The sequence below is a fragment of the Columba livia genome, chromosome 5, assembly GCF_036013475.1.
Source record: "Columba livia isolate bColLiv1 breed racing homer chromosome 5, bColLiv1.pat.W.v2, whole genome shotgun sequence".
NCBI lineage: Eukaryota > Metazoa > Chordata > Aves > Columbiformes > Columbidae > Columba > Columba livia.
This window is the reverse complement of record NC_088606.1, coordinates 41840117-41859754: the sequence shown is the minus strand read 5'-3', so window position 1 is coordinate 41859754 and position 19638 is coordinate 41840117. Positions and strand designations below refer to the sequence as shown.

General features: G+C 40.1%; 1 protein-coding gene across 3 annotated transcripts; it reads left to right on the top strand.

Annotated features, from left to right (window-relative positions):
- The first annotated feature begins 4220 nt into the window (after window positions 1-4220).
- Window positions 4221-19232, top strand: LOC102091120 (embryonic protein UVS.2). 3 transcript variants are annotated; one of them, XR_010473019.1, is made up of 12 exons: window positions 4221-4556; window positions 4716-4740; window positions 4851-4880; window positions 5661-5798; window positions 7555-7672; window positions 8215-8393; window positions 12114-12195; window positions 12972-13099; window positions 15082-15197; window positions 15642-15953; window positions 16902-17020; window positions 17574-17655. XR_010473019.1 is itself a non-coding variant. In XM_021287194.2 (12 exons), exons 1-12 carry the CDS (start codon window positions 4482-4484, stop codon window positions 17802-17804), a joined length of 1467 nt encoding a protein of 488 aa, XP_021142869.1. In that variant the 5' UTR covers window positions 4234-4481; the 3' UTR covers window positions 17805-19232. The 3 variants fall into 3 exon arrangements, 2 of the variants coding, with proteins under 2 accessions (XP_021142869.1, XP_005502252.2); XM_021287194.2 differs by having other exon boundaries at window positions 4234-4556; window positions 15642-15867; window positions 17574-19232; XM_005502195.3 differs by lacking the exon at window positions 4851-4880 and having other exon boundaries at window positions 4236-4556; window positions 15642-15867; window positions 17574-19232.
- Window positions 19233-19638: the final 406 nt, after the last annotated feature.

The window sequence follows — 19638 nt, the reverse complement described above, 5'->3', positions numbered from 1 at the left end:
GCTGTCTTCTTGCTGCTCCCCTTATGTCAATTTATCTTGGCTCTCTTTTAGGGCAAACCTGGGGATGGGGCAATGACTGATGTTGTGAAGTCAAAGTGAAGCTAGGGTAGAGGCAGAACAGTATTTGGGTGCTCCACTATAAGCTTTCCAAAAGTGTTTAGGAGGAATCATCAGTTAAAAAAGAAATTAAGATTTTAAAGTCCATGACGGAAAGTGGTGCAGGTAAATGGCTTATTTTTCTAACGGGCCATCAGAGTGCCTCAGAAATCTACTGTGGCATCTGTATGTATAATCTATAAGTACCTGGAGAAGGTGAATAGTGCAGTAAAAAGCTACAGATGCTAAAACAAAGTTTTTAGAAGGTTTGGGCTAAAACTTATGCATCACTTCTCAGCACAGATTACAGGACAGATGCTTCATGCCTGCAAGCATTTTCTGCAGGATGCAGCTACTGTTTGGTGTGTGCAGACAGGGACCGAAGGAGCAAACAGGCTGCGAGTGGTGATGTGGAGTTCTTGACTTTCTGGAAACATGTCCCACTTGCACAAATGGCAAACCACTAGAGAGCAGCATTAGATCAAGACTTCCAAATATGCCTGGACAACTTGTGAATAAAACACAGCATCAGGGTGGTGTTTGCAGTTAGACATTGGTTTCAGATCAGATTTTATCAGAACCAGGGAAGATATAGACCAGCCAGTCCCATCTGGCTTAGTCCTTGGGTACTTAGATACTCAAATACTGAAACCAACCTTTGTAGCTTGTCTCCAGGAACACAACTTTCCCCATGCATTGATTTCAAAAACGATAGTAAAGTTCTGATCAGCCTACAGCTACTGCAGACCAAATAAAACCAAGTTAGCTGTAGAAGTTTCAGCTGATTCTTGTCTCTAGCCATCATCTCAGGTTAAGGCTCACAGACACCTGTAGTTATCTCCAGTGCAGAGTCTTTGGGTATGTGCCTCTCCTTTCTAACGTTGTTATATCATTCTGATACTGGAAAGGTAAAAGATAAAAGGTGGTAAAACAGCAGAGATCACATTGCTGCAGGAGTGGTTTAGGAGGAACAGAGTCCGAACACTCTTTGCTTTCAAAATAATTTCAACACATCTCAGTATTTACACAAAAGAGTTGGGGGTTTTTTTTGGTTTTTGTTTTGTTGGGTTTTGTTTGTTTGTTTTAAATACAATAAATTTTTCATTTTAATAAAAGGTATATAAAATGTAGAAATATGTCGGTACATTTTATGGCATAATATACTGTAACTTACACTAAAATTGACTAATTGTATTAAAACTAGCCTGCAAGTGTTTATGTATCAAGCGTATGCTATGCTCAATAGTAACCTTTTCTATGAAAGGTTTGCTTTTGCTGGCTGGTAGCTATGACAAAGTAAGGAGTTGGCACAAGGGACCAGATTTACAAAATATTAGTTTCCTGATTGTGACCTTTTCTACAAAAGCCACAGTTTTTTATTGCATTTGATCAAGGTCGATGATTTTATTATCTTAAACTGACTATCTGACTCGCAACTGAAAAGCAAGAAGGCTCATTTCCTTCTCCCAATCAGTAAATAATGAGGCATGAATGCATGCTTTCACTAATCCTAGCATCCTGAAGGACACAGTATCTGTAAACAGATAACTGTTTGATAACATCATTTCAAATACAAAGGAAGTTTTGTGCATGTTTTTATTATTTAACTCTTTCAGCCTGTTATAGTATTAGATAATAGTTTCATTTCATGAATACAAATTTATTTTAAAATGCTCTTCAGCAGAATCTGCTGTGCAGTGTCACATAAAACAGGTTTAAAAATTATTGTCATCTAGTAAGGGCAATACTTTCTATGATTGTGATTTAAATAAAAAATTAGAACTCTTAATTTAGTATGAACAATTGACCTGCTTAAACATATAGAGATATTGTGAAGCCTTTTGAAAAGTAATAAGCTTCTTAAGGAGAACACACAGCTTAGTTAAGCCAACTGCTTGTTCAAAAGCAATTGTCTGCATAATCTCTGGTGTGTGTTTAAGTTTAAGCTTAAACTCTGCCATGGAAAATTTAGGCTGGATATTATAAAGAAATTCTTTACAGAGAGAGTGGTCAGGCATTGGAATGGCCTGCCCAGGGAGGTGGTGGACTCACCGTCCCTGGAGGTTTTTAAACTGAGACTGGCCATGGCACTTAGTGCCATGATCTAGTAAATGGACTGGAGTTGGACCAAGGGTTGGACTTGATGATCTCTGAGGTCTTTTCCAACCCAGCTGATTCTGTGTAGCCAAGAAACTGAGCATTAGAGGGATATTCCATTGGGTCCTGAGACAACCAAGGGGCCTTTCACTGGCCTGAATTTTGTTTCCCTTGAGGTTCATACACTTTAATGCTTTAGCCAGGGAAAGTGCCCTCTGTACTTCCTTGTTATGGAAAGACCATTTGACTATTCCTGTTGCTTCTGATGATACTTATTACTGATATAGAGCTAGGAAAAAAACCTATAATTAAACATCAACAGGTTTTTCTAACTTTGTCATTTAATATTATGCCAAGAGGGACTTGGATTATATGGTGAAAGAAGTGCTCATTCTCTGCTGTGGAATGAAAGTGAAACTCAGTAAGCATCACTAAGAATGTGGTAAACAAACAATATGATAAAATACCATATTTGGGGGTTGTCCTATCAGTGACAGGAGTTGGACTTGATGATCCTTGTGGGTCCCTTCCAACTCAGGACATTTTATGATTCTATGATGTGCCAGATGAAGGGCAGTGTGGCTAAAACTGAGGAATGTCGAAAGACAGCGTAAGAAAAGGTGTTCAGGAGAAAGAATGCAAGTTACAGATGTGTAATCAAATTATTTGGACAGATAATGAAACCGAGACCTGAATATTATCCTGCTAGAATATCAAAGCAGACAATGTAGACAAGCAGCATCAAAAAGGAAATTTGCATCTATGGGACAACTTCTGATAATGTGTTATTGGGTGGTATGAGACTTTGGTCTATTAATTAGCCTTGAAAAATACCCAGTTCTTCCTGACAGGTAGGAAAATGAATTAAATCATGAGATAAATCTCCTGACTGAGTTGCTGTGGCCTATGGTCTGCAGCTGTAGTCAGTGAGGTATCACAGCCTTCCAGGGAATGGATGTGCAAATCTGCATTGCAGAACTTCAAAGGGCCCTTTGGTCCCTCCTTGCTGCAGGCCTGGAGTGACCCAGCCCCAGGCTCTGCCCAGGGATCTTGTTCTTTTGCTTTTATTATGTAATAACTTTTGCTCTCTCCCCTGTCATCTTGTGATGTGTAGCAGCAGAAATGTGCTCCTGCGAGTCCCTCTGTCTCTCTTTTGAACCCGATCTTGAATAGACATGGAGGTTGCTCAGAAATGTATGAACATATTAGTAGCAAAGCTTTACATAATAGCAGCTAAAATTTTCCTCACAAAGTACTCCTTAAAAAAAGACCAGCCCATATGTCTGTCTGGAAAGGCACCCTCTGCCATCTCCATCTGCTGTGAACCACACAGATTCCTCTGAACTTTGCCTTTGCAGGCAATTCCAGAGGTTTTCTTGCTTGTTCCTTAAAGATCTGATGCAGCAATTCCTTAGCATTTTATATAGCACCTGGGTATTTCTGCAGGGGCTGAAGCTGGGAGGAGAAAACAACATCTGCCTGCAGATGGAGTTGAGTTCATGTGGCTTCAACACGAATATTCCCATTGTGTGGCTTACTCTTCCAGTGTGGGTTTTCTAGGATGCAGCCTGCCTTTCAAGACTCGTTTCTATCATGGACATCAAAGGAAGGAGGCCTTCCCAGAAGCTGGGAAGCCAAAACTCTGGAAGCTGGGGGTTTTATTTATTTGTAGGCTCCAGAAAGACACACAATCACTGCCAGGGTTGATGATATTGCAAGATATGGTACTAGAAAAACAATTTAAACCAACAATCAGGTTAATCTCTGGCTCCCGCAGGTCTGCAGTTGCTCGTGGCCAGCAGTGCCTGGCTGAGGTGCAAGGGCGGGCAGGCTCACAGACGGGCTCTGTGGAGCAGGGTGGCTCCTGGCAGCAAGCGAAGGAGTTTCTAGGACAGGTAGTCAAGCGTGGAGGGATCAAAGAGTTCCTTGGCTCTGAGTTTTACTGTAAACAGAACGTTACTGGATATCCTGTCCCTTGGTCAGCAGTGAGGGGACCTGCAGCAGCTCATGGGTTCTTCTTAGAATTAAAGATGAGTCACTTTAAGGTTGCTGGATTTTCTTTCCTATTGCTCCATTTCCTCTGTTTTCTGAAGATAAATAAGAAATAAGAGCCTGGAAATTCTCTTGAGAGGTCCTGCAGTGTGTTTGTTTTGTGAAAATACTCCTTGTTATCTAATTCTGTTACACTTGCTAACAACAGCAGCAGCTTTCCCACAAAACTTGCCCCAAGGAAACTAACCACAGCTTTGAGAACTGAGCTGCAGAGCAGAGAGGATCAACTCAGAAACATGAGGATGAAGTACTTTCTTCTGCCAACTCATTTAGCATTTCTCTACAGCTTTGCACTAAGTAAACCTGTCCAGGTGTGTCCCTGCTCTCAGATGTTTAGAATTTACATTGCTGCTGCTGAGTTGCTCTATTGTAAAATTAGTTACAAACTTTTACTGCTGTGATTCTACACGATAGTAGTTTTCTGCCATGGAGATACACATGTATTAAAACATATGCTTTTTTATTTTCAGATAGCTACAAGAAACAATGGCTTAGGTGAGTTTGATTGTAATTATTATATAAATTACTGTAGATTTTGGTGGGGCTGCTTCTTTATACCTCATTCTCATTATTTGGTATATTTTTCTCTTGAAAATATTTTCCAGCATCAGTGGAAAACAATTCACAGAATTCAGGTGTGTTTTAAAGTAACATTCAGTGTGATTATTTATGTTGTTGTGATAAAGAAATTAAGAAGACTTATTGAACAATTGCTACATGGAATATTCTTTTCCTTATGTAGCCTCAGCAAATCAGAATATTTTTCACTTTGATTTCTTTCCTATGTGATATAAGGCTCTTCCCTATCTGCTGTACCCAAGAGTATTGTGCCTTTTCAGCATAATAACCAGTAGCTCTTGTCTGTAAGAAATGCATTCAAAGTATTTTGGGGTCAGAACTGAGGAGCATGTCACAGTGTTTTATGTCAAATTAACAGTTAACCTGGAAATTAATAGCTTGCATGCATTCAATATGCATGATAAAAATATCTTTTGTATTATTCATCCCATTTTTACCGAGGTCAGTTATGATTTGTCTTTCATTCCACAACCTCTAATGAAGTGAACAATGACTTGTAATACTTAGCCTTCCACTCTGAAGGTTCCCAAAGCTTCTTAACCTAAAATATCTTTAGTCATGACTTTGATTACAGCTGCACTATGACATCTATATTAATATTAATCTCTTTCTATCCAGGAGGCAAGGCAGACCTAACCAGTCTTAGCATATTGTGAATGCTAGATGCATTCAGTCTGAAGTTACTAATACTTTTTCACATTATTGAGAAATGAACTTCAGTGAAAGAAATTTCCAAAGGTACAAAAGCTTGGTTAGAGCATAACTCTCATCTCTCTTTTGCACATCTATTTGTCTTCTCCGTGCCTTGTATGCTCTTTATTTTCTTTATCTGCCAGGTAGTGAAATAGCTGTGTCTGAAGGAGACATCCTCTTGAGAAGAGGACGACGCAGTGCAATTAACTGTGAGAGTTGTTTATGGCCCAAGTCACAAGATGGACTAGTCAAGGTCCCAATTAACATCTCTTCTGATTTCTGTAAGTGTATGCAAATGGATGCTGTAAAGTCAGCGTTGTTCTTCCAGTCCCTATACTCTGTTGTTTTATGTTGCTGTGGCATGCATCAGAAACAATCTTTGTCCAAATGAGAATTTATTGATATGTCCCTTTTGCTTATGTGTTAGCCCTATGTCTGTTTAGCTAAAACATTTTGGTTACAGACACTAAAATATGTGGTTACTTGCGCAGTAGTTGTTATATAAATACCAGCTAAATAATTTTAATTACAAATATTAGCTCATTCCTGCTAGCTACAATGCACTTTGATATTTAGTAAGTACAGAAGAAGAAATATAATTTGTTTAAATTATTATTTTTGTCAAAATTACCACTAGGAGCACCTTTTGGAACACAATATTTTTTTTTTTTCAAATCTCTCATAGAAATATTCCCACACTAGAATCCTGTAGATGCAAAAATGGAGGAAAAAATCCTTGGAGAGATTTTTTATCCCTCTCTGGTCAGTCAATTGCTCTGTTCTGTGCAAAGGGCTGCAGGACCGATGCCTTAATCTAGAAAATTCTATTCCAGAAGTCTTCGTATGGGCTGTGCAGGGCTTCCATCACTCCCCTTACGAGGCATCTCTGGTCTAAGGCTTCCACACAGACCCCTCTTAAAAGATCTTACCTTGAGAGAAAATGGCATGTAAGTGAAATGCAGCCCGTGCCTGATTCCCATTCCTGGGGGAAGGGAATCTGTGTTATAATTTGAGCTGAGGAAAGCCCAGCTTTTGCAGTATCTGAGCTGTTCCTCTGCCCTTGTGCTTCCAGAACTGCAGCACAGACGCTTGTGGTTAGGTGAGGGTTATTCCATCTACCTCCCTCTCCCCAAACTATAGATGAGGAAATAGAGATACAAATCAGTTGTAGATGATTCATAACTGAGGAAGCCGAAATAGACCAAAATGTTCAGAAGTAGATAAACACTCCAGTCTTTATTTAATGCCTGAATAGAAACACTGTGATCTTCAGAGCCTCTGAACCTTGCTGCCTCAAGTGATTCCAAGGAGTGTGTGGCAGACATTTGTTACCTCTGATAAACAAAATAGGCTTTTAGGTGCTTAGCTATGATCAGATGGCTCATTTGAGATACTTTAATCCAATTATTTGTATCTGAAATGGTTTCATTTTTTCTGTTCTATCTAATGAAAGAAACAATGCCAGTTTTGCTTTCCATCAGCTGTCTCCTGTGGAATATGCATAAGGGTTACCTATAATTCTTACATGTCCCCTTAAAAGTCCAATCAACTCGAAGATCTCTGAAGGCTTTTGACCCTTTTTTTGTTTTATGTGTATGACAAAAAGCTAATAAGTGCTGTGAAGTTTTAAAGGTATGCACCCCATCAATCCAGTACCTGAAGGGGACCTACAAGAAAGCTGGAGAGGGACTTTTTACCGGGGCATGTAGTGACAGGACAAGGGGTAATGGCTTTAAACTGAAAGAGGGTAGGTTTAGATTAGATACAAGGAAGAAATTCTTCACCATGAGGGTGGTGAGGCACTGGAACAGGCTGCCCAGAGAAACTGTGGATGTCCCATCCCTGGAAGTGTTCAAGACCAGGCTGGATGGGGCTTTGAGCAATCTGGTCTAGTGGAAGGTGTCCCTGCCCATGACAGGGGGTTGGACTAGGTGATCTTTAAGGTCCCTTCCAAGCCAAACCATTCTATGATTCTATGAATGCACTTTGCTTTTGATTAATGATGGAATACTTCTCCTGGTCCCTTTCTCTTTCTAGCATTGACAGAGAGGTCCTGGATTGCTGATGCTCTGCAGGAGATCTCCACGCTGACCTGCGTGCAGTTTGTAAATCGCACTACAGAAACAGATTATGTGTATGTTGAACGTGGGCAGAGGTAAGTTCTCTGTCTGCTGGGAGTGGAAGGACTCAAAAAGTCTATCAGTTTCTTTTCTTTTTTGATCTGCATTTAAGTAACTGCCCTTTTTTTATCCTAGGAGTCAAGATTCAGAGAGCAGGTGCAATTTTTCAGTTTTCTTTGGATGTAGTTACATCAGTTAATGGGCTGCAGGAATAAATGTGTGTGTGGACTTAAAAGTAGTGGAGTACAACTCAAAATGAGATCTTTTCCTTAATAGTTGTAAAAATCTTTAAAAAGTATAATTGTTTCAGGTTCTTTGCTTAACTACTTAAACTGCTTCATCCTAGTTTGATACAGCCATTTTACTCTTTTAAAATTTACCATACTCATCACAGAGGCTTTATTTCTCCCCCTGTGTAGTTTGGCAGCTTTTGGAAGCCTGGACATCTCCTGCCAGTTGACTATTTGCATGTCCACTGCTGTGGCTGCACATCTGGAGGCCCTTGGTGGCATCAGAACATCTATTTCTTTGTTTTTGCTAAAGGTGATCATTTTTGTTATTGATTGCCTATTCTTAGCTGCTGGTCTTACTTTGGAAAAATTGGAGGACGTCAAGCAGTAGGCTTGGTGAAAAACGGTTGCATGGATAAAGGAGCAATTCAGCATGAAATGAACCACGCACTGGGTTTCATCCATGAACAGGCACGGAGTGATCGGGACAGGTTTGTCAAGATTATGTGGGAACACATTGTGGCAGGTACGTCCACTAAATCTTGAGAGAAAACATATACTTTCAGATGAAGGAGAATGTTTCTTCTGTGAATAGCAATGCAAATAAGAATCATGATTAATGCTGACTGAATTGCAGCAGCAGCACATTCAGTGTGATGGAATTTCTCATTCAGGGTTTGTACTGGGGGAATTTCTGTGGCTACACCTATTTAGCGTGGTTCTCCAATGCAGATGCAGCCTGAAAGTATCTCTGTGTTCTTATTTTGATTACCATCTTGAGCCCAGGCCCACCATATATCCAAAATACCAAGACAATCAGAAATGCAAAATGTTGTAGCAAAGACTTGGTCAGGCGGCAAGACTATCAGACTTTCAGCTGAGGAGGGGAGAAGCATGACATTCAGAGATCGTGGTGGGGAATCGCACAGCAACTCTGTCTTGGGGAAAGCCATAGAAATAGAGAAGACAGGAGGGAGGCGTCTGGGCACTGACAGCGAGTGAAATGCACAGAGCCTAAAATGTAGATGAACAAGGGACTCGATGTGGAGAGAATGGAAGCAGATGCAGCCAGTAGCATGTGCAAAATTCTGGGACCTGGCATGATGTGGGAGCCGGGACTGAAATTATTTCCTCCTTGAGGACAAAATAATGTACACTGCCATGAAAAGAAGGAGCAATGGGGAGCAATCAGGACTGGTGGGGGGAAGACAAGTGAATGCAATTTATAAAAAGGAATGCAGGATGAATAGTTTGAGCAGGTGAATATGGGAGCACATACAGAGCTCTAGGTTCTGGGGAGGGGAGGGTGGAGAGAATGGTAGGAGGTTGCAGGGAAAGCAAGAAAGTGGTACACAGAAGGAAAGAAGGGGAAGAAAGGATGCAAGGAATCATTTGGCAGCTATGAGGGAGCTGGACAACCCACAACAATTGTAAAAGGATAATAGTATACTTAGTGTACTTTATAGAAAATAAGAGTAAATGATGCAGGGCAACTGAATACCGAAGTCTAATAAGTCTCTTCAACAAGTAATATATTCAGCTCTTCTATGTCATGCACAGCTGAAAGTATATCTATCTTTTTGTCCAGATGGAACTTGATTGTTTTTATTGCAAATTCCTAACACACTGTTCTCCAAATTTTCCAGCTATTCTCATGATACCCTAAGTAAATTCCCTTTGTGCTGTTCTTTATTGAGGTTTCAGCTCTAATGTTAAGTTGTAATTTTACTATGAATTGTTTGCCATTGTACAATGAGGGTGTTCCATGTTTGAAAGGCTAGTAAACGGTGTGCTAAGAAGAAGGAGGTGAAAACATGAAGTTATACAAAGGTACTAGTCACACATAAAATGTTACACTAATTTTGCTGTGGGAAGTCCACAGATTCCAATATCATCATTCCTCAAGGATACAGATGTAACCAAGGTCTGATTCAGGCACAGTATCATGAAGGGATAAAAGAGGGGGAAGAGGTGAAGAAGACAAGACCATGCAAAAGTAGATGGGGTGTTTTAGCTGCAAGCACCAGGAGCGGAGCCTGAGAAGATTGGCACAACAAGGGAGTTAGAATGCAATGTGCGTGCACCACAAGCACTGCAGGGAAAATAATGCAAAGTTATGCACAGAAAAGGAAATGAAGAAACACGGCTATGTTTGTGAGGACCATTTTTGTGAGGACATCTGCCATAAAAACATGCTGCTGTTACCACTGCTGGTGGCAGAGCTCCTGCTGACCTCAGTGATGCAGAACTAGACCTCAAGACCTTTTGCACCTTCCCAGCTCTCCCACACAAGCTGTTTTTCTCTTGCCAGGACTGCAGTGTTGTGGATGTTTGCTGGGTTTTGTTTTTAACTGGCAATTTACCTTGGAAGCCATCCTGCTGCTTTGTTTTGACAAAATGCAGCCTGATTGGTTGCTGTCCACTTAACTACTTGAAACTCAGCTTGTTTTTCCCATACTTTGGAGGAAAAAAGCTGTATTCAGAATCTTCAGCCAAAGCTTCCTTTCCAGCACTTCTGAGTCATTACACTTAAGTTCTGGCAGAGATAGATTTATTATTTTTTTTTTTTTAGAGTGGAAAAGATGGGTTAAGTCCCCACACGTGTGCAGGTCTAGATAGCCAAGTCTCTCTGGCATGTCATGAGGCAGATACTAGTTTTCTGGCAGCATCTCTGTCCAGGCAGGCTGCTGTTACTTTTAATTTTTTTTAGCAAACCGATTCAGCAAAGCACTTCTGTGCCAAACAGTAGCCATATGCTTAAATGTTTCACTGCATTTGAACTGTGTTGGCTGTTCATCACCTCAGAAGAAGCTGTGCACTTGCTGATAATTCTTTCTGAAGTCAGTGTAGCAGATAAGAAGAGCTGAGATAAAAACCTAACAGAGTGAGGAAAGCCAATGCTGTTGAGAACCAGTTGAAGCCTTAAATCATTTTCTGGGTTACGAAAAGCTCCAAAGTCACAGAGCTCCCAGACTTTCTATAATACAGGATTTTGAAGCTTCTCTTTGCATTTCCTAGCCCTCACTGGGAGCAGTGCTGAAGGACATTACTGGAAGAGACTGGCTCTGATTGCAAGCTTGCCAGCCAAGCTATGCAGACTCCAGAGATTTTTCTGACAAGCATCCAGCACTGAACTCTTTCTTGTCCAGATGGTTTGTGGTTTACAAACAGCTAGTTCCGATAATGAAGGTACAGATGTTGAACTGGAAAGGAGTGCTTGGTGGTTGGGGCATTCACCTCGAGGCCAGCTGACCGCATTCAGCTCCTTGCTCTGACATTGCTTCCTTGCTCATCTTACTATGGGCAGGAGACCCAGGGGGCAACTCATATTCATGCTTTCCAGTCAGTGGAGAGAAATAGGTGCCTTCGGATGAAACTGCCTCTAACTGTGTTTCTCTCCTCTGACTATCCTGGAGCTTCAATAAATAGCTTCAGTGTCTAACTTAAGAGAAATAAAGTCAGGTGCTGTGAATTCCAGTCTGTCTTGGGGCTCCAGTCCCATATCAGTGTTGTATTTTCTTACCTCATATGGGCTTTCTAAGGATAAACAGATAAAAAGTGATGAGCTGCTCAGCAGCTATGGTGAGAGGGGCTATATCAGCAGCTATATTCAGACAGAATGTTTCTAGCTGATCTTATTGAGTGCCCTTGCTTCATGCAAGTCATATTGCTTCAGGTAGTCACTGCCGATGGCTTTGACCAGAGACAAAGCCAGAACATAGCTGATAACATGTCCTTTGGTGCAAATAACAGGAAAACTGAATCCCTTTGTGTTCTTCTAGCTCTTTTGTGGAAGGACTCTGCAAGACAGGTTGGTGGTCACCCACACACAACTCTGAATTTTTGATCTAGGTGGTCAGCCAGATTTCCCTCTCAAGGTATGGATGCATCTTTGGGAACATAGGTTGGATGCTTATAATGTTAATGATAATGCACTGAAATATATTTGGAGACATCCTCGTGAAGGATCGGACGGATGAATACCTTTACTTGAAGAGTGGAATAGATACATTGATTATGTCAAAACTTTGCCTTATTTTATTTGGCTTATATTCTGAAATCTAATAGAGTGAATGAAGATGGGTTCCCACAGGCTTCAAAAGGCTCTGGTAGTTTTGATACATCCAGGATCTCATGAGAACAAATATTTGTATCCTAAGTTACTCTCAGGATTGTGACAGCAGGCAGTGTACTATCAGAACAGTGATAATTGTTCTGACTGAAATGTTGCTTTCCTACCTTACAGGGGAACAAGGGAACTTCGGAAAAGTAAATTCCAAAAACCTGGGCCTTCCTTATGACTACTCTTCAGTGATGCACTATGGCGCGTAAGTTGTTCTCTGAGATGTCTTTTCAGAGGAGCAAACAGCTTCCAGATCTTCTGCTCTGATCTAGGAAGAAAGAATTGCTCTGTGCAGGGACCATGTTTTCTTTCACTGTATTCCTGTCTCTTGCTATAGTAGTGGTAACAGCTGATCATAGACAACAATATTTAGGTACAGAGAAAAGAAAGTTTGATCTTTTAAAATATTGTTAAGATGTTGTGTACTGCCTCATATTCATCTGTGAACACTATCTAAGGTTATATTTTAGTCCACAATGTACAAGCCTGTATCATGTACCTTCTCCTTTATTTCCACTAGCAAGTAACACTTTCTGAATAAAGACATGAAATGAAACTTGTCTAGAAGGAGGCAGGAAACTGCAGATAGCAAATAAACAATAAGTTACTGAGACAGAACTACTCCTGCTCCTCTGCCTCTGGAACCACAAAGGTGGGATTCAGTTCCTTTGGCCAGAACATTGTCGAAAGTTCTCCTCACTCAGGACAGTGCAACTTTTTATTTTTTTGGACTAGATGATCTTTTGAGGTCCCTTCCAATCCCTAACACTCTGTGATTCTTGTTTCTTGCTTTCAGCTGCTGCACACAAAATGACTACCATGCTGATCCTCCTCAGGGAAGACTAACTGGTCTCTAATAAGCTTTTTGCCTTTTTCAATTGAAATTTTGTGTGTGTGTGTTACATGAATATGATTATGCAGTTAGAGAACTTCACTGTTTGAGAGAAGTGATCTAGAAATGTGATTTCCTTATTTCTACAGGTATGATTTCTCCAGCACTCCAGGGAAACCAACTATTGTTCCAGTTCCAGACCCTTCTGTACCCATTGGGCAGAGAGAAGGGCTGAGTAACTTGGATGTAGCTAAAATTAACAAGCTCTACAAGTGCAGTAAGTGCTGTAGATAGAAGGCATGTGAATCCTTATACAGCTGATGTCTGTAGTCACTGTCAGACATCCCCTAAAGGAACTCAGCCCACAGTCCTTTCAATAAATCTCTTCCTTGCCCTACAAGAGGGCTGGTATGTGTGTGGGAACAGACCTGTCCCTGTGCCAAGGTGCTGCCTTCTTGGAAAGGACACTTTACTTTCAATAATTCACTGTCATTCTGAGCTATCCTCCCCTAGTCCCTGCTCTTGGACATAAGCCAAACCCATCAGAGAAATTATGGTTGGTTCTCATTTCAGTGCAGCTCTGAAGGTTGCAAAGCATGGAAGCTCTCCTCTTATGAGGAAACACTGAGAGAGCTGCATCTGTTCAGCCTGGAGAAGGCTCAGAGGGGATCTCATAAATGTTTATAAATATCTCAAGGGTGGGTGTCAAGAGGATGAGACCAGACTCTTTTCAGCAGTGCTTAACAATAGGATGAGGGGCAACAGGCACAGACTGAAGCACAGGAGGTTCCGTCTAAACATGAGGAGAAACTTCTTCACTTTGAGGAGCAGGCTGCCCAGAGAGGTTGTGGAGTCTCCTTCTCTGGAGACATTCAAGACCCACCTGGACACATTCCTGTGTGATCTGCTCTGCTGAACCTGCTTTAGCAGGTGGGATGGACTAGATGATCTCCAGAGGTCCCTTCCAACCCCAACCATTCTGTGTTTTTGTGATATAGCTTAGTCATGTGCATCATTAGTGCCAGCAGGTTTGTGATTTCTTTCAATTAGAAAGTACCCCAGGGTTATCAGTATGGGTGCCACTTAGGCTGATTAGAACACCTTTTTGAGGGGAATTCCCTGGGCTTTTTGTGTAGTTATCTACTTCCTTGCCCCATCAGTCTCTTATCTCATCACTGTGGTATCTTAAGGTCTAGAAATACCTCTCATTCCTCTGTAGCAGGAACTCTTCAGCTGAGATGCACAAAGCATATTAGTGTAGCAAATTTGGCACTGAATGGTGTTAGAACTTAGCTAAATAAACATCAGTAATTAGTGGGCATCAGCATTCCTTCAATAGGACAATTACGCACAGAAAGCATTGCTGAGAGTGGTTCCTCCCAAATTCTTAGCTTCAGATATGACAAGTTTACAATTTAAGTGTTTGTCATAGTCTCACAGATAGTATTTATTCTTGATAGTGAAGCTAGAAATGAATCACACTTCAATACCATTATTATGTAATTTTATAATTAGATCTGTATGTTTTTGAAGAAAAGGGCTATTTGTTTTAAAAAAAGGACAAAAACTCAGAGACTGAAAAAAGGAAAAAAAGTCTAGTTGTCTCAGGGAAAGTAGAGAGCAAGAGAAAAATGTCACAAATTCATATGTTTAGATGTCATATATTCATATTTTGCAATTTGGGAAGTTACACATAGCAAAATAAATGAAGACTACATGTGGAAAGATGAAAGATGACAGATGAGATCAGACTCTGTATAGCAGTCAGCAGGTCTGAGCTTGACTTCAATGCTCTCTGCTATTGTTTTCCCCCAGTGACTACCTCTCTTTGCTTTGACAGAATCTAGTTTTCAAGCTTGATTTTTGCATACATTCCTGAATACACACACGCTTGCTTATGGGAATTGATGTACTGATGTCATTGAAACTACTCTTGTGACTTAGGTTAAGGCAGTAAACTAAAACATGTGAGTGAAGCTCCACTGTCTTAAAAAGACAAACCAAGCCAAAAAACAACAAAAAAGAAAACAAATAAACAAACGTTAGTAGATGAAACAGGTAAGTACCTTAATTAGCTTTTTTTTCACTCCCAGGTTTTGAATGACACATTAGGAACATCAACACAATTGTAAGCATTATAATTAATTTATCTTTTACAAGCTTCACTGATGCAAATGGTTGGAGAGACTTGTCAGGCATTTCTAGAAGATTTTTGTGTGGTTTTCATTCTCTTCAACGCTGTTTGGTTCTTCCCTTCAGATTGCTGTAGCTCTGTGTTACCTAAACCCAGAGGGTCGTTCTCTTCTGTCAATTACCCATCCCCATACCCAAACAGCAGCAACTGCCTGTGGCTGATCCGCATCCACCGAAGTAAGGTAACTTTTATTAGGAGAAAAAAAGGTTTGAACCAGAGTGTCAAGGCTGTGTTTCATTAGGCTATTATTTCATTGTTATGACTGCTCTCTGGAAGTCATTTTCATGGACCAAGACATTTCTTTTGTCATGCAGTGAATGAAACGACAGTCTCAACAACTTTCATAAGACTATTATCAGATGCATTATTTAATTTGATTTTTATCCAGTTAAGATTGGATGGCTTTTCAAAGACAAGCCATAGTAGCCATAGTCAAAATATCTGGGCTCAGTAACAGGGTAGCTAGGTGAAATTCTATGCTCTTTTTATATAGAAAGTGAAATTTCAGTGATACATAGATAGTAAAATGAATATGAAGTCCTAATTCATTTCATAACATTTAGATGGTTTGAATCTTTCCCTATGTATAGCATTAAAACCAACATTTGTTTTCTTGTTTCTCAAGATTTTCCTACAGTTTGAGGCTTTTGATCTCCAACCCTCCCCAGACTGTTCTTCTGACTATATAAAAATTTACAATGGGAACAGCAAGAATTCCCCTGTCTTGCTGGACAAATACTGTGGCAAGGGGCCACTGCCCTCCTTAGTGGCATCTGGATCGACAATGCTGGTAGAGTTTGCAAGTGATGAGAGCATTACAGCCACAGGATTCAGAGCCTCCTACAACAGGGGTATGAACACTCCTTTCCAGAGCTTGGAGACCAGCATTAATAATATTTGTATGGAAGAACTGAAAAATTTGACCATGTACTCCAGAGTAGGTTTTTCATACGTTGTTCTTTACACTTCCATAGCAATCTCTAATGCAGCAGATTGGGCAATGATGGGGCACTAAAGCCTCTGCTGGGCTTCTGCACACCTTTAGAATTATTTATTTAAATAAAAACAATGCAACAGCTGTAACTAATAGGAGCAGTGCAGCCAAAGTGCACAAAGACCGCAGAACTCAATGAGAAATCTCAACCAATGAGATGTAAGCCAGTATCTGGGCAATATGTTATTCAAGGATTTGTGGCATTTTCTGCAGCTGGAGAGGTACTAACCTTGGGTAACTTACACTTCCTGAATTAAAGGCTTTTGTTATGTTACATGAAACACAGTGCTTGCTGTAGTCACTTGCGGGGTGTCTGTTTTACGAACATACAAATGCATTATGGACTGCTGGATAAAATTCTGTTGTGCTGCAACATGCTTTCAGTTAGAAAGCCGTAGCCCAAATAACTTGTTATTGCCTTATTTCAAATCAAAATGCAAACTTTTTAAAAGCATAAATTGAAGAAGTCTTAGAAGTGTGTAATATTTACTCTTTTTGCATTAGTCCTGATGGAGTCAATTCTAGATAGCATTAGATCCATCTTGATAATACAATATTGAGTACTTGAGCTAATTATTTTCTGAAAGTGTAGTAAGTTAATACTATTAGAATACTTTGCTAATATAGTAACACTCAGTTGTAAAGACAGACAAAGCTTTAGAAGCAGCTGTTTCCTGTCCTCCACAGGTTATTTAGCACTATGGTTTTAGTTCTTTCAGTAGAGCTGCTAATACAAATAGTAAGGAAAGAAATAAAATATTTCAGCAGTAGATTTTCATGGTGTCACATTTTTTCTTGGCTTGAAGAAAGAGTACAATAAGCATGCTCACTTCTATGGCCAAAATGCTCTTCCTAATATGCCATTCTCTGTTTTTTTCCTTTACTCCTCAGTGAATTGTGGAGATACTTTCACAGAGTCAAATGGAGTCATCACATCTCCAAACTACCCCAGTAAATACCCCAAAAACCGAATGTGCTTCTGGGTCATCAGTTCTCCAGTAGGATACAAGGTAAGGCACAGATGAATTCATCTGTGGGTTTCATCGGTGTTCTCTGATGGAATCTTTTTTTGCCTTGGAGAATAACAGCTGTAATGTCACTTTTTGAGCGAGAATTCGCAGAGTGAAAATCTGAACACAAAAATCCAGTATAAGAACATGTGCTGGATCTTGGTGTTTCAGATTGTCCAACAAGGGAAAACCGTTACACATGTGTGTGGAACTTAGCTTGTACCAGTAGGCTTTGTTTAGAATAATCCCTAGGTCCGAGTTCCCACTAGAAAACTGAAACATTGCACAGGTCCTGTTTTTGTATTTCTCTAGAGAAAAGAATTACAAGTGTACAAGATCAATCTTGTTCCTTGCTTTTCCTTCCAATCCAAATACTGATGACCTAAGCAAATAATTTGCTACTAATTTGCATTACAATATTTGGATCTGGATGTGGTGCAAACACAGAATAAAAAAAAGGTGCCTGCACATAAGGAATTCAGACTATTTGTGCTTACTACATACAAAGGGTAATAGAAAAGAAAGCAAAGTGCTTTGGTTGTATTTTCTCCAGATATCTCTCAAAATGTTATCCTTTGAGCTGGAACATAGTGACAGATGCATCTATGACTACTTGCTCATACACGATGGAAGCCGACCTACATCACCTGCAGTTGGCCCTTACTGCGGGACAGAGAAGGTTGCAGACTTCACTTCCACTGGGAACTTCGTGCTGGTTGAATTTCACAGTGATATAGTTTGGGAGTTGCCCGGATTCATGATGAGTTATACATTTGGTAGGTAGTACTATATGGGCGGGAGTTGGAAAACACAGAATGAACGTAAGAGACCAGCTAGCCACAGGTAAAAGACAAGATGCCACCAATTCAGCAAATAATATAGCTTCCAGATACCTTTAATAAGCTTGAGGCTTGATCTCTTAGTCTTGTGTCTACGGTGGTGTAATTTGCACGGCGAATTAAGAACAAAAATATTCCTGCCCATCAGATGCTTTTGTCGGAAACTGTAAACTTTTTTGTTATGGTATTCATATTGCTGGTGTTGCACGGTGAAATACAATGGCAGAACTGAAACTATGCAAGCAGATTTTCAAGAACTTTCAGTGTTAGAAGGTGTGCCCATAAAAATTTCAGAATATGGCTATGTAGAATATGGCTATGTAGAATATGGCTTTAACCTGTATTCTGACAAATTTTATTACACAACTCTTATGTGCATTCCAGTACACATACAGAAAAACCTGTTGCACACATATTTATGCTTTAAAGCCAAACTCACTTATAAAGTTCGTATAAGCACCTTAGCTTAGCCTGGAAATCACCACTTTACACTGAAGGTGAAAACTAGGATGTTTGTACAGCATCTCAGCTCAAAGAATTGCACTACTCCTCTCTGCGATGAACCAGGTCAGGGAACAGATTTAACTAAAGAAATGATTAGGAGTGGCAGGAACAAGCAGCAAGGGAGAGGGAGTGAAGTGAAGCACCTGTTGCCACTTCACTGTGGCCTGACTCAGGTATTGAAATGGTCTATGGGGTATCACCAATATATATTTAAAAAAAAAAAAAGAGGCCTGAAAACCTAATGCAAAGTCTACTGAAAGTAAATGGAGCCAGTAACTTTGGAGAACATAACAGGTGCAAAATAACTTGTCTGTAGAAAGAATTCTTCCAGCTCTGAGGAGACACCTGAAGAGGATAAAGAAATCATCACTGTAGACAGCTAATGCTTTGCCTTCACTTGATGTATTCAGAACTAAATGCCAGTGTCAAACTGGAAGATGCAAAAATGTAATAAATAATAAAAATTCTTGCTGTAATTATGCCTTTGTGAAGAAGAGAAATTGCCAATTTGCTTTCCTGGTGCTGCAAGGCAGCCAAGAAAATGTTGAATTATGCTGACTTTTTGTTTGTTTGTTTGTTTGTTTTGAGGACCTGTAATGTTTTCGTTTTTAAGCATTGGTATATTTTCACCTTCAGAAGAATGATAACTTGTGAGCGTCAAGGTCTAGAACTTGCTTGCATCATGGTGGTAAAGTGCATGTGCAGCAGGCAACAAATATTTTTAGTTCTTACAAGTTCCTGTCTTCTGGCTATAAAAAGTAATCCTTTGTTTAATTTAGCTCGCTATTTAAACTGGCACCCTCTTGGAGAATGTAACAATGTCAACAGCATGAGAGAAAATTAAATTCTGTTTCTATGTTTAACTTTGACTTCAGAATCTGCAGAAGCTCATTCTTCTTTCTGAGTCTGACAGCTTTCATGGAGGTGCAAAAGTTAATAACCTCATGACAACTGTTATTGTATACAAAGTTGAATGGGTCGTGAACAACATGTTGAAACAGCAAATGCACCACATATAGGAATAATTAGTCTTGTAACTTGTCCCTAGAAATATGGTTTTAAGTATGCATCTGAGACATGGCAATGTGACTCAGTCAGGGTCCCGTCCTTTGTAAACCAGCCCTTCCTGCAGGCAAGCTGTAAGCCCTAAGGGCAGGCAGTCTGGCTAAGGACTCCAATCTCATTTGTTTTGAAAATGAAAATTCAACAGTAATGATGTAGAAATGCATTCCTGAATGTACAGACAGGCTAAATTATAACGTGATAAGTTCTCTC